The sequence below is a fragment of the Lactuca virosa genome, chromosome 3 (genome assembly GCF_052849685.1).
Source record: "Lactuca virosa cultivar CGN04683 chromosome 3, Lactuca_virosa_CGN04683_v6, whole genome shotgun sequence".
NCBI classification, from domain to species: Eukaryota; Viridiplantae; Streptophyta; class Magnoliopsida; order Asterales; family Asteraceae; genus Lactuca; species Lactuca virosa.
In genome coordinates, this window is record NC_136428.1 from 343,659,080 (window position 1) to 343,672,107 (window position 13,028).

Consider the following 13,028-nt stretch of genomic DNA (forward strand, 5'->3'; position numbering starts at 1 on the left):
TGGGGCGGGTTTTGATCCTGATTCGCTCCAAACCCGTAATAATTTTACGGGTTTGGATTGTAATTTTTGATACGTTTACCCGTTTATGATCCATACCCGTTTACCCTTTTAATAAATGGGTCGGGTATGGATCATTGTCGATCCGCTCCACTTATAACCCACCCCATTTTATATATATATATATATATATATATATATATATATATATATATATATATATATATGACATCAAAATATACCACTCGATGTCTAAGTAAAATATGATTTTTATTGTATTGGACTTTGAATATTAATTAATGTACATCTTGTTTAAGTAGACATTTTATCTTTTTAAGAAATATTACTTAATGAAACAAATAAAAATTATGAAAATTTAATATTATAAAAGGGTCGGGTTAATGGGTCAGGTATTCGCTGATTCGGTGGATATGGGTATGGATTCGACTATTCAAGACCCTGAGGGTTATTGGAGCGGGACGGGTCATGTTTTTATTTTTTTAACGGGTTTGGATCAAGGGTGATTCGCTCCAAACCCGCCCCATTGACAGGTCTAAATGCAGTTTTTGCTCACCCCTAACATTAGCCCATAAGTTAAAGAAGCACCGGATCTCTCTCTCTCTCTCTCTCTCTCTTTAATATTAAATTGAGGGGTAAAAAGTCCAAACACATGTTTTGTAAATGGATTGAAAAACCTTTTAGACTAATACAAGCAAGCAAGCAAAGCACACATTAAAGCTAAACATAAGACTAGTAGTATTTGGATCTAACCAAAACCAAAACCAAAAAACATGATAAGTCAGACTTGTTGACTGTTGCAATCCATCCAAGCAAACATCATCCATCCTAAACATTCATTCATTCACATACAACCAAGCAAACCTTAACCTCTATCCACATATTATGACCATAAACTACTACTACTACTACTGTCTGACAGAGAGAGAGAGACAGAAAACATTTATTAGCTTAGCTTAGCAGAAGAACATGGAGTTTGCAACCGCCTCCTGAAGTTTTGGCAACTGAGGAACCGCCACTGCTCCAGCGGATGTGACCCCGGTGCCGCCATGGCTGGAGGATGTCTCCGAATGGTCTTCAAACTTCATGAACTGAGACATCTGAGTGGCTGCTAAATGTGCATAACAAATTGGTGCAACTGCATAAAACCAACCATTCATTATTACTACAAATGCCACTGCTTTTTACTCATTTACAACTTTAAAAATACTTCAACTTACCAACAGATATGGCAGTAGTGCTTCTCTGGTAACTGTAATAATAATAATAATAATAATAATAATAATTCAAAGTTAATTAGATGATTTTCATAATATTAAACAAATATGGAAGGAAGGGAGAGAGAGAGAGAGAGAGACAAAAGCAACTTACACATAGGATAGGGAGTGGACAAGCTCCTGGAGATCATCAGCTGAGAACCCGATTTCATCATACAGAACATGGTAATGAGTGGGCCTGGTTGTCCCCTGTTCAAATATTTTATTCAATTGCAATCCCAATAGTATTAGTTAGTAAAAACAATATTTTCGTATTCTATTGTTTTTTAAAGCCAAACAAAAACATGTAACTTGAATTTGACAAAGAAAGAAAGTGTTGGGTTACTTACAATCATGCCAGCATGAGCGCACATGTAGAAATCATTGTTGCGAGGATGACAGACCTTGTTATCTATCACAGTTCCTGTTATAATAAATAATAATAATCATTCAATTTTTAAACCATCTATCTCATTTCTAAAACTCAAGTATTTAATTTACCAGGTTGGACATTATCTGGAGATCCTGGCTGGAAAAACTTGGTGTGGTGATTCTTCTGAGCAATTATCACAAGAAATTTTGGGTTCCACTTCTCATCAAGGAACTTGCAGGCCTACCACACCATTACCATTACCATATGTAAATCAAATCACTTAAAAATACCATAAGATACTATTATATATATATATAGTTATAAGAAATACAAATACCTCGATAATTTGGTCAAGTTCAATGTTCAACACCTGGTTGAACTGCGACTCACTCACACCGTCCCTATTATAACATAACAAATAATCAAATTTTAAATTAATAATTACTAAAAATACCTCATTGTATTTCTATTTTCTGTAACATTTTTTTCAAAGGTTAGAGCTTTTTACAGTAAAATAGCAAGTTTGTTCTTTTTTAAAAGAAAATGACATAAATATGTAAAAACTTATAAAATTAAATTTAAATAGCAGAATATATTAAAATGAGAAATGCACCTGAAGATGATTATCTGGTCTGGCTTACGTTTAGCGGAACTTGTATAGAAGTCAAGGAGAAGCTCCCTGCCACAAACACAAAAAAAAAAAGAAAATCTCTTCATTTGCTTTTGCTCTATTTTGCTGTGATGTGAATCTCAAACTTCAAACTCTTTATTTGTATAATGTTTCAAAACTGACATTCTTAACAGCCAAGAACATGTTCAGTTTGCAGATTCCAACAGAATTGGAATTCAAGATTCCCTTTTCTGATCGTTTAATGGACAGAATTTTTATATTTTTAACATTCCCCCCAATCTTCAATTTTTTTTTAAAAAAAAAAACAAAATACCCTCCCTCGTCATATATATATATATATATATATATATATATATATATATACCTCATTATGCCTTCATCCTCAGTGTCGGAGACTTTCTTAAACAGGGAGTCGATCATCTCCACCTTTGGAGATTGAGTTCTTACAGAGGCTCTATAGCGTGAGATCAAAGGCCAGTGTCGGGAACTAACAACCTGTTAGTAAAATTAAAAACAACAAACAAAATAAAGGATCTTTCTTTATCATTCCTATAAATTTGAAATTTTAATAAATTTGAGAAAGAAAAATAGTTACAGCTGCAATAGATGGAATATCAGATTGGCCAGGTGACCCATGAGACACATCCATGCCCAGAATGATTGTGGGAACCTTGGATACAAGTGGAATAGAAGGAGAATGCTCCACAGCTAACATTGAGTTCAGACCTCCAAGCTGCATACCATACACATTAACAAAAACCTTTCCTTTTTTAGGCAACCTACTTAAGTATATTTAGTATTCAAGAAACCTACTAACTTTCTTCTTGTTAACAAACACATTGTATTTTCAAAAATCTACCTTCCAGTACAATGTTTCTATGGATAGATTTTTTAAAGTAAAATGATGTAATAATTGGAAGAAAGGAAGGTAAGATGTTATTTCTTGCATTTAACGTATTTTCCAAACTGGGGTTTTGAAAATAATCATCTTTAACTTTTACACTAAATGCAAGAAATAGCAGCATACATTTATTTTATTTTTTTGTATATTATAACATCCACCTTTCATTTTCTTTTTGTTACCAACCAGCACTCTACTTCCAAGACATATTTGCCTTTGAAAAATCTATCCAATTATATATACAAGGCATTGTACCTTCAATTTGTTTCCTATTAGGACAATAGGCTTTGAAAAATCTATTCAATTATAGTAGTGAAAAGTTAATAACAACTTGATGCCATTGTATCTTCAAGTGTACTCACCTTAGCATTGATCTTAAGCAGGACATTTGTGAGGTACTGATCATTGACTCTCATTGGAGCTATGCATTGGGTCACAATACCAAAATCAGCCAGATTCTTCTTCTTCCATGGACCTACCAACCAAAACACATTTCATCAACATATAGATAGATAGATTAAATTTCCAAAAATAAAAAATAAAAGATAAAAAGTAGATGAATCACCATAAAGATCAGAGTTCTTTCTTTCAGGTAACAAACAGAGTAGAAACTGTGGGGCACCAGGAAGCTTGGACATTATCATTTCAAACATTTTCTCAACTCTAACAAGAGGTGGGGCCCTCCTGTTTTGTGGGCTCTCCTCAAATGCATCAAAAGGCTCATCAATTTTCTACACATCGGATTCAAACCAAGTTAGTTACTCAAATATATTCTTATGTCTATAAAAAAAAATAATAAAGGAAAAAAAAATAAGAACATACGATTCCCTTGAGCCCTCCACATTTTATTAAATCCTTCACCAGACTTTGAATGTTGCAGCGAGCAGAGAAGTTCACAACAGCCCATCTTTCGATTTTCGTGGGCTCCACAAGTTTCTATATCAAAACATTTCTTTTCAGAAATAATGTATGTCGGTTTCAAGTAAAAGATTCATATAACAGTTGAAAAAAATCAAAGATACATACTTTGTTGTTAAAATTCCAGCGACCATTTCTCGGGAAGAAATCTTCTCCATTACCCACTTTCAACTGTAACAGCAATACCAAAATTAAAATATTAAAATTATAATCCATCAAAAAAAAAAAAGTACCTTTGGGGCTGCAAGAACACGGCCTTCCACTTGTGTGAAGCTGCTGTTTATTGAAATCCCACATGATTTCAACAAAGGTTCCTCATGATACTTATTGAGTGTTAGTGCCTGAAAAATACACAAAGCAAAAATTCAGAATCCTGTGTTTAAAAGTAATAAATAAAAACCACCTTGAAGTTTAAAAAGTGTAGTGTACGTACATCGGTTAAAACCTTCATTCTTTCTTGAGGCTTTTGTCTGGATTTCTCCACCAAAGAGGATCTTTGCATTGTGTTGAGTGCTTTTGTATAGCGTTGCAGAGAGACCAATGAACACAGCTACAACAAATCACCACACATAGTAAGAACAACCATTAGAATATGACAAATGTGGGCCCACATAACATAGAGATAGAGCCCCATTGCGTTGTACCTCAAGGGGGAAGAAAGTTGGCCTTTTAGGCTTCCCAACATTCACACATGGAAGTTCACCAGAATATCGCAATTCGATTTTGCGATAATTCACAAAATAGTCATAAACAGTAACTTCCAAAGTCTCAAATTCACCATTCTCATCTTTCGACTTCTGCCTCAGGGTAAAACTGAAACAATTAAACCGATTTAGTTGAAGGTTTGGAACTGCATGACAGAGGAATGGAATGAGTCATTACTCATTACATTCCAAGATCATGTTGGAATCGAATGCATTTTCGTATGATTCTCTTTATTGTAAAACTTAATCATAATAATAGCTCACTAAACCTTAAATAAGTTGTAGTAAAAACAATATATTTTTTTTCTTTGTTTAGAAAACAACTTTTTGTTTTTAAAAAACAATGTCAATAAAACTACATAAATAAAAAGGGTTGTATTGCAAATTTTCATACCAACCCCTGATGGAATGAACAGAAAATGGAAAGAATCACATCCATTCAGGAATGGTCCATTCCATTCCATGATTCCATAACATAAAAATAAAACATACAGCTGCTCGTTGCAGGGCTTCTCACTCAAACCCGTGATCTTGTACTCAGTATTGGTAGGGCTGGTTTTCACCCTCAGATTCTTCAGTGTACGCTTTGCCTGATTCAAACCACAAACTTTTAGCAACAATTTACAAATCAGCCCCTCAGGAAATGACAACATGACGGTTTGTTACCTTTGCCCAGTCAACAGAATAGGGATCTTTCACATTTTGATTTGCAATCAGAAAATCAACCACCGGCCCAGGCTGGATGATCATGGTAGTAGACACATCTGGTAATTATAAACCATGGTAACTCGGATTTCATAACCTTCACTTCAGGGGTAAAAATGGAAAAAAGAGTAAATGAGATATTTACCGATGTTGAGGGATAGACCACCCTGGGAAGTGCGGAAACTGGAATGGAATCCTCTGCATCCAAGAACACCTCCTCCAACATCAGCAAAATTCTTCACATCGTTGTGGAAAAAAGATTGTCGAACAAGTAGACAGCCCCTGTTTTTAGATTAAAAAAATTAGGCAACATTAATATAGAGAAAATTAAAGGAAATAGACTCTTTTAACCAACATTTACAACATACTTCTGTTTTTTAACCATAATAGCAACATACTTACACTTTTACTTATAACTAACCGATAATAGAGAAAATGTAACAAATAAGGTACATTGCCAAACTTGGTAGCAGAACACAAGTACAGTGTTGTTATGGGGAAAAGATAAAGTAAAGTAATATCAACAGTAAGAAAATACAAGTATGTTATATACTTATATTATGGGTAAAAACACAAGTAAGTTGCTATTTTGGGAAGAAAAAAAATGAAAACACATTGGTCATTGCCTATATTTGTAGCGAAATTTAACTACATTGCCATATTGGGGTTAAAGGCGTACATGTATGTTACTATTATGGGTTAAAGAATAAAGTCCATTGCTATTACCAGTAAAGAAATGCAATACATTGCCTATATTATACGATTCATTTTGTTAGTTTCTTTATATTACACATTTCAATACAAAAGTTACAACTTACTGTTTAGCTGCATGTTGTCTTAAGATGATATCAAGCACCCTCAAGGCTTCCATGGAGTTTTCAGATTCCTGTCCTCTGAGAGCCTGTGCAATTGCCTGCATTGGGATTTTGGCTGCAAAACTCAGCTCCACTTTGAAAGTCTTGGATTGATATGAACGCCTGATTCTCTTCTTGTCATTGTCAGGACTTCCAGGACTTGCACTTCCATTGTTACTGCACATTGTCAAATTCATAAGATTTTAAAGTCATATATATAAAACAGATTAGTAATGTAAAACAGTATGCAATACCTACCGGTTTGAAGTGACATTTTCAAGTACAACAGTGAATTCAAGTTTGTTCCTTGGAAGAGCTCCAACAGTAAACAAACTTTTTTCACCATCATAAGCAAACTCCTTTCCTGCTAATTCAGAACCATATGTTTCGTGGACTCTATCAAGCACTTTTCTTCCAATGCCTTTTCCATCTATGGGGCGTCCATCCTCATAAAAAAGTGCGACCTGTTTGGTATAAATTTAAGACTTTTTTAAGTAATTCACCACTTGAAAGAATCTTTAAACCAAGAAAAATGATCTAAAGCTACAAGACTTGTAACAGATACGCAGATTTTGGCTAGGTAAGTTACTCGAAAGATGTATTTTTGACTATAGACCAAATGTCTAAAAAAACACACTTGATAAAGTTTAAAGTAATGGAAGTTTTAGGTCCAAGTAAAAGTAGTAATTTCAAGTAATAGTCATATGATATATAGATGATCTTTAAAAAAACATTTCTGAAGGAAGGGAAAAATAAATGAGGCCAATTTTGTAAAAGTTTAGACTTTATCGGGTACCTCATTTTCTTGAATAAAGAAAGTCATTCTTTCTGTATTAAGTCGAAAAGAGACACCCATAAAATTCTTTTCAGATAAATGATGCTAACAAGATATTTGAGAAGAATGGAAAAATAAACAAGGGGAATTTTAAAAAATGTTAGGAACCAAAAGGGAAAGCCTCATTTGCATGACTTTCCTAATTAAGTCATTCTTTTTTTGCATCTAGTCACCAAAACACACATTAAGTGTTTTCTGGACATTACAATATTTAAGAAAATATTTCAGAAAGAAGAGAAAAATAAGTGATGAAAATTATGTATAAAGTTCGGACCTAATGGAGAAAGCTGCCAGTCAAAGAGAAACACAAGGTGCTTCTTTTTGGATAAATTATGTTCAAAATATATTGGAGGAAGAAGAAAAAACTAAAAGAGAGAAATTTTGTAAAATGTTAATGACTGGATGAGAAATGCCTCATTTTCATGTCATTTTCAGCTAGTTTTTTTTGGTTAAAAGAAAGACAAACTAAAAAATGTTTTAACTCCAATTAGTACTTTTATAAAAGTAACAAAAAAAAAACATACACTGTAGTGGAAGAAGTGTCCATCAACATTAGAGACGTTGACTTTGAAATGGTTGGTCAACAGTTGAACTTTGTTGCCTCTGGTGGCCAGACCACGCCTCCCCATGGGAACCCTCATCACCTTCTTTTTCTCAGGCTCCGCTTTTATTGGAACAACATCTTCTGGGACAGGTGGAGGAGGTGGCAAAGCATCACCATTTCCATTTTCTGGATCCATTTTTGGATGCTACAAACAACAGAACAAGTTAGCATCATCATAAAGCATCACTCAAGTAGAAAAATATTTCACTTATTTGCTTATTATAGTATCTTACTTGCAACTATTAGTAGTGCAACATTGTACAGTGAAAGATCTACCTAATTGCAATATCTTTAAAGGGGGGAGACTATAAACAATGCATTTTGCTTAATGGAACAAGGAATAGAAATTGTAAATTATAAACTTGATTTATAGATATATGTTAACCTAATTTGGACTTTAAGCTAGAAAATACAAAATGAAAAATAGAAGTTCATCCAGGTTCTGATTTCTATAGCTGTTTACAGAGATGCTACACCAACACAGTATAAAGACATATCTTAAAATTCTCGAGAATGCAACAAATATAGCAAAATAAAAAAAGCTGATATTTGAAAACCCTTTTTAAAATCAACAACGTAATAGCAAATTAGGCCAGAAAATACTTGATATTTTACTTAAATAATAACATAAATAATTAGAAAAACACTGAACATAAAAGCCATATACTAAAAAATCCTTCCAAAAATTTCATATTTCGAAAAAATAAACTGATAACTTTTTGTTACTTAAAGAAAATCAAGAGCATAAACACAAATGTACTTCTAATCCACCAAAAATTATATGAATACACATAAATATTTCAAATTCCCTTTCAAATATCAACAAAATATGACAAAAAAGTACATAGTACTTTTGTACCACCAATTCCTTCAGAAAGATGAATGTACAAAAAATTATAAACCATGAATCATGAAAATCCTTTCAAAAAACAACAAATGAAAGCAAATAAACCAATCAATTACTTGGAACATCAACAAAATCATGAACAAAAATATGTATGAATTTTTAATTCAGCAAATCAGAAACCCCTTTTGATTTAGCAAAATAAACACACCACTCCTGCTCGTTTCTTATAAAATCACAAATAATTATAAATACACTTTTAGTTCAGCAGATCCTTCAAAAATGGCAAACGTATACACAATATAATAGCGAAAACTGAAAACCCCTTTCACTAATCAAGTATTTGGTACATTTACGAAACCAATACCATAAATATTAATGTATTTCTACTCCATCCAAATCGGAAAAGTAATCTAGAAATTGCAGGGGACTATGACCGAAAACTTCTTTATAAAATCAAAAAATGGAACCATCAAAAGTAAAATCAATAAAATCAAAATTAAACTAACTCAAAAATTTAGTAAAAAGGTGAAAGAGAACCAGACTAGTCAGAAAACACCATGCACGACAGAAACAACGATCAAAAAATCCTAGTAATTATACCTGAAACTCAGAGAGAACCCTTGTTTCGAAATCTAGATCACCAGCCTAGAACCCGAATAACAACAACCAGAGAACAAAATCACAAAGTAAGGAGTACTTTGTGACGAAGAACGACGAAATTCACACAAAGAACGACGAAGAAGAAGGGGTAAAAACCCTAAAATGAAAATGAGGACTGATGAAGAGAGTGGAGTCGAGGATTTAATGGGGTAGTAAGTTACAGGGAAAAGTGACGTTTGGGCCAACAAACTTTTTTTCTTTCCACGCGCTCTGTGGTTGCGTCATGATCTCATGCACCAAAAACTATTGTTTAAATCCCACGCGCTTCTCTTTTGAGTGCGTCATTACTTTCCATATTTTAATAAGAATAAAGCTCATAAGTATAAGTTATAGCTATCTATAGCTATCTTGCCACGCGCCCTCTTCGTATCACCTCCATATGTTCTTAAGAATCAACTTCCAAAATACGAGATGATTGCATAATTTCTTACCTTTTTAGATGAAATTTTACTAATATAAGTGAGATTTATGTGATTGATTTTGATGGGATTTCCATATGCAAATAAACATACATATGGTAAAATATAATTTACCATAATAATGTTAGAGCTAATAATGATTATTAAAAAAAGTAAATTATTGTTTGATTGTGGTTTAATATGTATTAGGTGTGAAACCTTTGAATTATACGGGTTTAGAAAAAAAAAAGTTTAATATAAAATTATAAGCATTACATATTTTTTTAAATAATAAGTTTATATAAATACAATGAATATAATAAATAAAGTAGTATAATATAATATAAGATATTTGAAATATTGTAGAACATTTATTATGAAATTTAATAGAATGATCTACTTTACATATATATAAATCTCACTAAAATATGGATTTTAAATTAAAGTAAGTAATTTAATATATAATTTAGTATAAGATTTGAAAAGTTGTAGAACATTTATTATGAAGTTTGATAGAATGATCTACCTTACATATATAAATCTCATTAAAATGTGGATTTAAAATTTAAAAAAATAAAAAATACAAAAAAATAACAAGTGGAAAAAAAATAATTCAAAAACTCTTAAAAAATGACATGTATCAAATTCAATGAAAACATGACATTTGGCAAAATTGATTTTCATTTATTACGTTAGATTGTGGTCGGTTTTTGTTTTTTATATGGTTATCATCTATAATGTTCCATTAAATGTGTGTTAAATGATGAAATTGTTTTTGTAATTCTCTTTTTCTTATTTTTCTAATTTTAAATTAAAAGACCAACCACATGTTGTTAGAAAATCAACCATCACACATCAGCCACCAATCTACATCGTCACAATCATCACTATCACCGATCACCACCAACCAAAACTACATACAATGTGTAGAGACTGGTTTTGACATAGAACAATGTTGTATGTTGTTATTATAAAAATAGGTATTATACAATGGAAGTGCGACAAATAACATGGGTATTACGTAGGAGTGATTAAAACGGAACTCGAAAACCGAAAAATCGATGAAACCGAAAAACGTTTCAAAAGCAAAAAAATAATTTTAGTTGTGGGTTCAGAAATCAACCTATTAAAACCGAACCGACTCAAAACTATAGAAACCGAATCATAATATGTATTTTTTATTATTTAATATTTAATATATACTATAACAAATAAAAAACTAAAATAAGAAATTTAACCCAATAAGTAAGGATTGAAGATTGGTGTTTTGTTGATGTTTTCATGTTTTTGTTGTAATTGATTGTTTCCATGTTTCACAAATAAAAATGAAAAGATAATACATAACAGATAACAACATCTAAGAAAGTAAAACACATACTTGTTTAATTAATGATAAGGTTTTAGTACATGGCATGAGAAAATTTGACCTTTGAAAAGGTCTATAGTACATTATGATAATAATCTGATAGTGATAGCACAACGACCCTCCGGATAGTAGGGTCGGTCCTACATAACAAAAGAAAGTGATAGCACTAACACATACTCTAACATCTAAGCTATGATAGACGGTGAGTAGGATAGGTCCTACTCACGGCAAATCGTCCCTGGTGGTGCCTGGGAAGAGGTAGAAGCGCCTTGAAGTTCGGCTAGTCGACGCTCGGCGATCCGCACCCTCTCCTAAAGGGTCGCATGTCGCTCCCGGTACTCCCTTATCTCCCCTCGTGCGGAGACAAGGTCCTCGATGAGCTGCTCCATCGGGTAGTAGTCCCGCTGGAGGTCGTGAGTGTGTGCGGTAGTGACTTCCAGAGCAACCCTCATTTTCCATGACTCGATGGGTTGTGGTCTGAGCATGGTCTCCAATGTCAGTAATCCTCCGGACCATAACAGGAAGTGCGCGGTCTGCTGGCCCTCCATGGAGAAGGTCGTAAAATCCTCGATCCATCCCGAATGGTGGATGTTGTCCCTGGTGCCGACTCCATCGCTCTAGATCGTATGCCAAGGAGGGTGTAGGGTCGTTTGTGGCCCATTCGGTGCGCCGGTACCCTAGCCATGTAGGGTGGGTTGATGACTTCGGACTCTGCGTCCGAGTCATCCTCCTCCTCTTCTTCCTCATCATTGACTTCATCATCGATATCTTCTTCCTCTGGGTCCTCCATGGGCTCCTCCTCTGGGTCCTCCATGGGCTCCTCTGTGACATCCCCATTTTCACGGCCAGAAAAGACCGATTTTGTTTATGCTTTATAAAAATCAGAGTACTTCTTTTAATAAAAATGTTGCGGAATTTGTTCCCAGAAAAATATGATAAATACGTTATCAAAGCATTTTCGAAGAAATGTATTTTTATTCATTTAAAACATTTGGGATGTCATCGTCAATACAGAAACATAAGCATAAACAGAACTTACATTCATTTACACTAGTGATCTACATCTCTTTTAAATCTCTCAGCGCAAAGTAGCTTCGTATCGACACTTGTGATACAAATAAGTTGGAGTGGGTCAGGTTGGGAAACCTGGTGAGTACATAGGGTTTTCAACCCACAATAATATAATTATTATATTTAAACATCAAACAATCAACCCGATTACCCATCCCCGTTATCTTCTTTAATATTCCTTAAAGAATTATCTTAAGGGTCATCTCCTATATCATATTTACCTCTCATCTTTTTACCTCACATTTCCTTATATGCTCGTTCCTAAGGCATGAATACGTAGTTACAACGTCGCCTGAACTCGTAATTCATAGTAAGGGTTAGAGTATCATCACATGAATATACAGTCACAACATCACCTGGACTCGTAATTCATCACCTACAGGTTATAAGTCTGCTGGTGTTTCCACGGGTTGTCTAGAATAGTCTGTGGTCGCCATCTATACTCTAGTAGATTACTACATCTCCAAATTGTCGGACAAGGTTATAGTATATTTCATCCTACATCACCGATTCATCATCACCTATCCATCACCTAATTATCATCACCTTCCTATCATCACCTATCTCTCATCATTTTATTTCATCACACACCAACTATTTCATCTACCCATGTTTTATCCCAACATATTTGTAGATATAAAATAAATATATATTTAAATCATTTAAAACATGTATAAAATCATTCATCCATCATAGACAGCAAGTATTCAGATAATATGCACACATAGCACGTAATTTATATAAAATACTTCATATCTATGTGTAAGATGAAAGGGACCATGCACTCACTTGAAAAGGCGGTGAATCCGAACTCAGACAGCGCTTCGCTTCTTAAAAATAATTTCCTTCGACGAAACCTAGTATTATTACCACTAGAGTTTAGTCTATTA

At 33.5% G+C, this 13,028-nt stretch overlaps 1 protein-coding gene across 1 annotated transcript; it reads right to left on the reverse strand.

Annotated features, from left to right (window-relative positions):
* Positions 1 to 729: 729 nt before the first annotated feature.
* Positions 730 to 9,418, reverse strand: LOC145167508 (protein argonaute 4-like). The gene is made up of 23 exons (XM_079086722.1): positions 9,244 to 9,418; positions 7,717 to 7,941; positions 6,616 to 6,821; positions 6,322 to 6,534; positions 5,649 to 5,785; positions 5,465 to 5,562; positions 5,291 to 5,388; positions 4,739 to 4,907; positions 4,528 to 4,644; positions 4,328 to 4,435; positions 4,203 to 4,265; positions 3,999 to 4,112; positions 3,742 to 3,907; positions 3,539 to 3,651; positions 2,871 to 3,008; positions 2,640 to 2,770; positions 2,258 to 2,323; positions 1,982 to 2,045; positions 1,773 to 1,884; positions 1,622 to 1,695; positions 1,387 to 1,481; positions 1,236 to 1,267; positions 730 to 1,153 (listed from the first exon to the last, which is right to left on the reverse strand). The coding sequence occupies exons 2-23, from the start codon at positions 7,930 to 7,932 to the stop codon at positions 972 to 974; spliced, it is 2,712 nt and encodes a 903-aa protein (XP_078942848.1). The 5' UTR covers positions 7,933 to 7,941; positions 9,244 to 9,418; the 3' UTR covers positions 730 to 971.
* Positions 9,419 to 13,028: the final 3,610 nt, after the last annotated feature.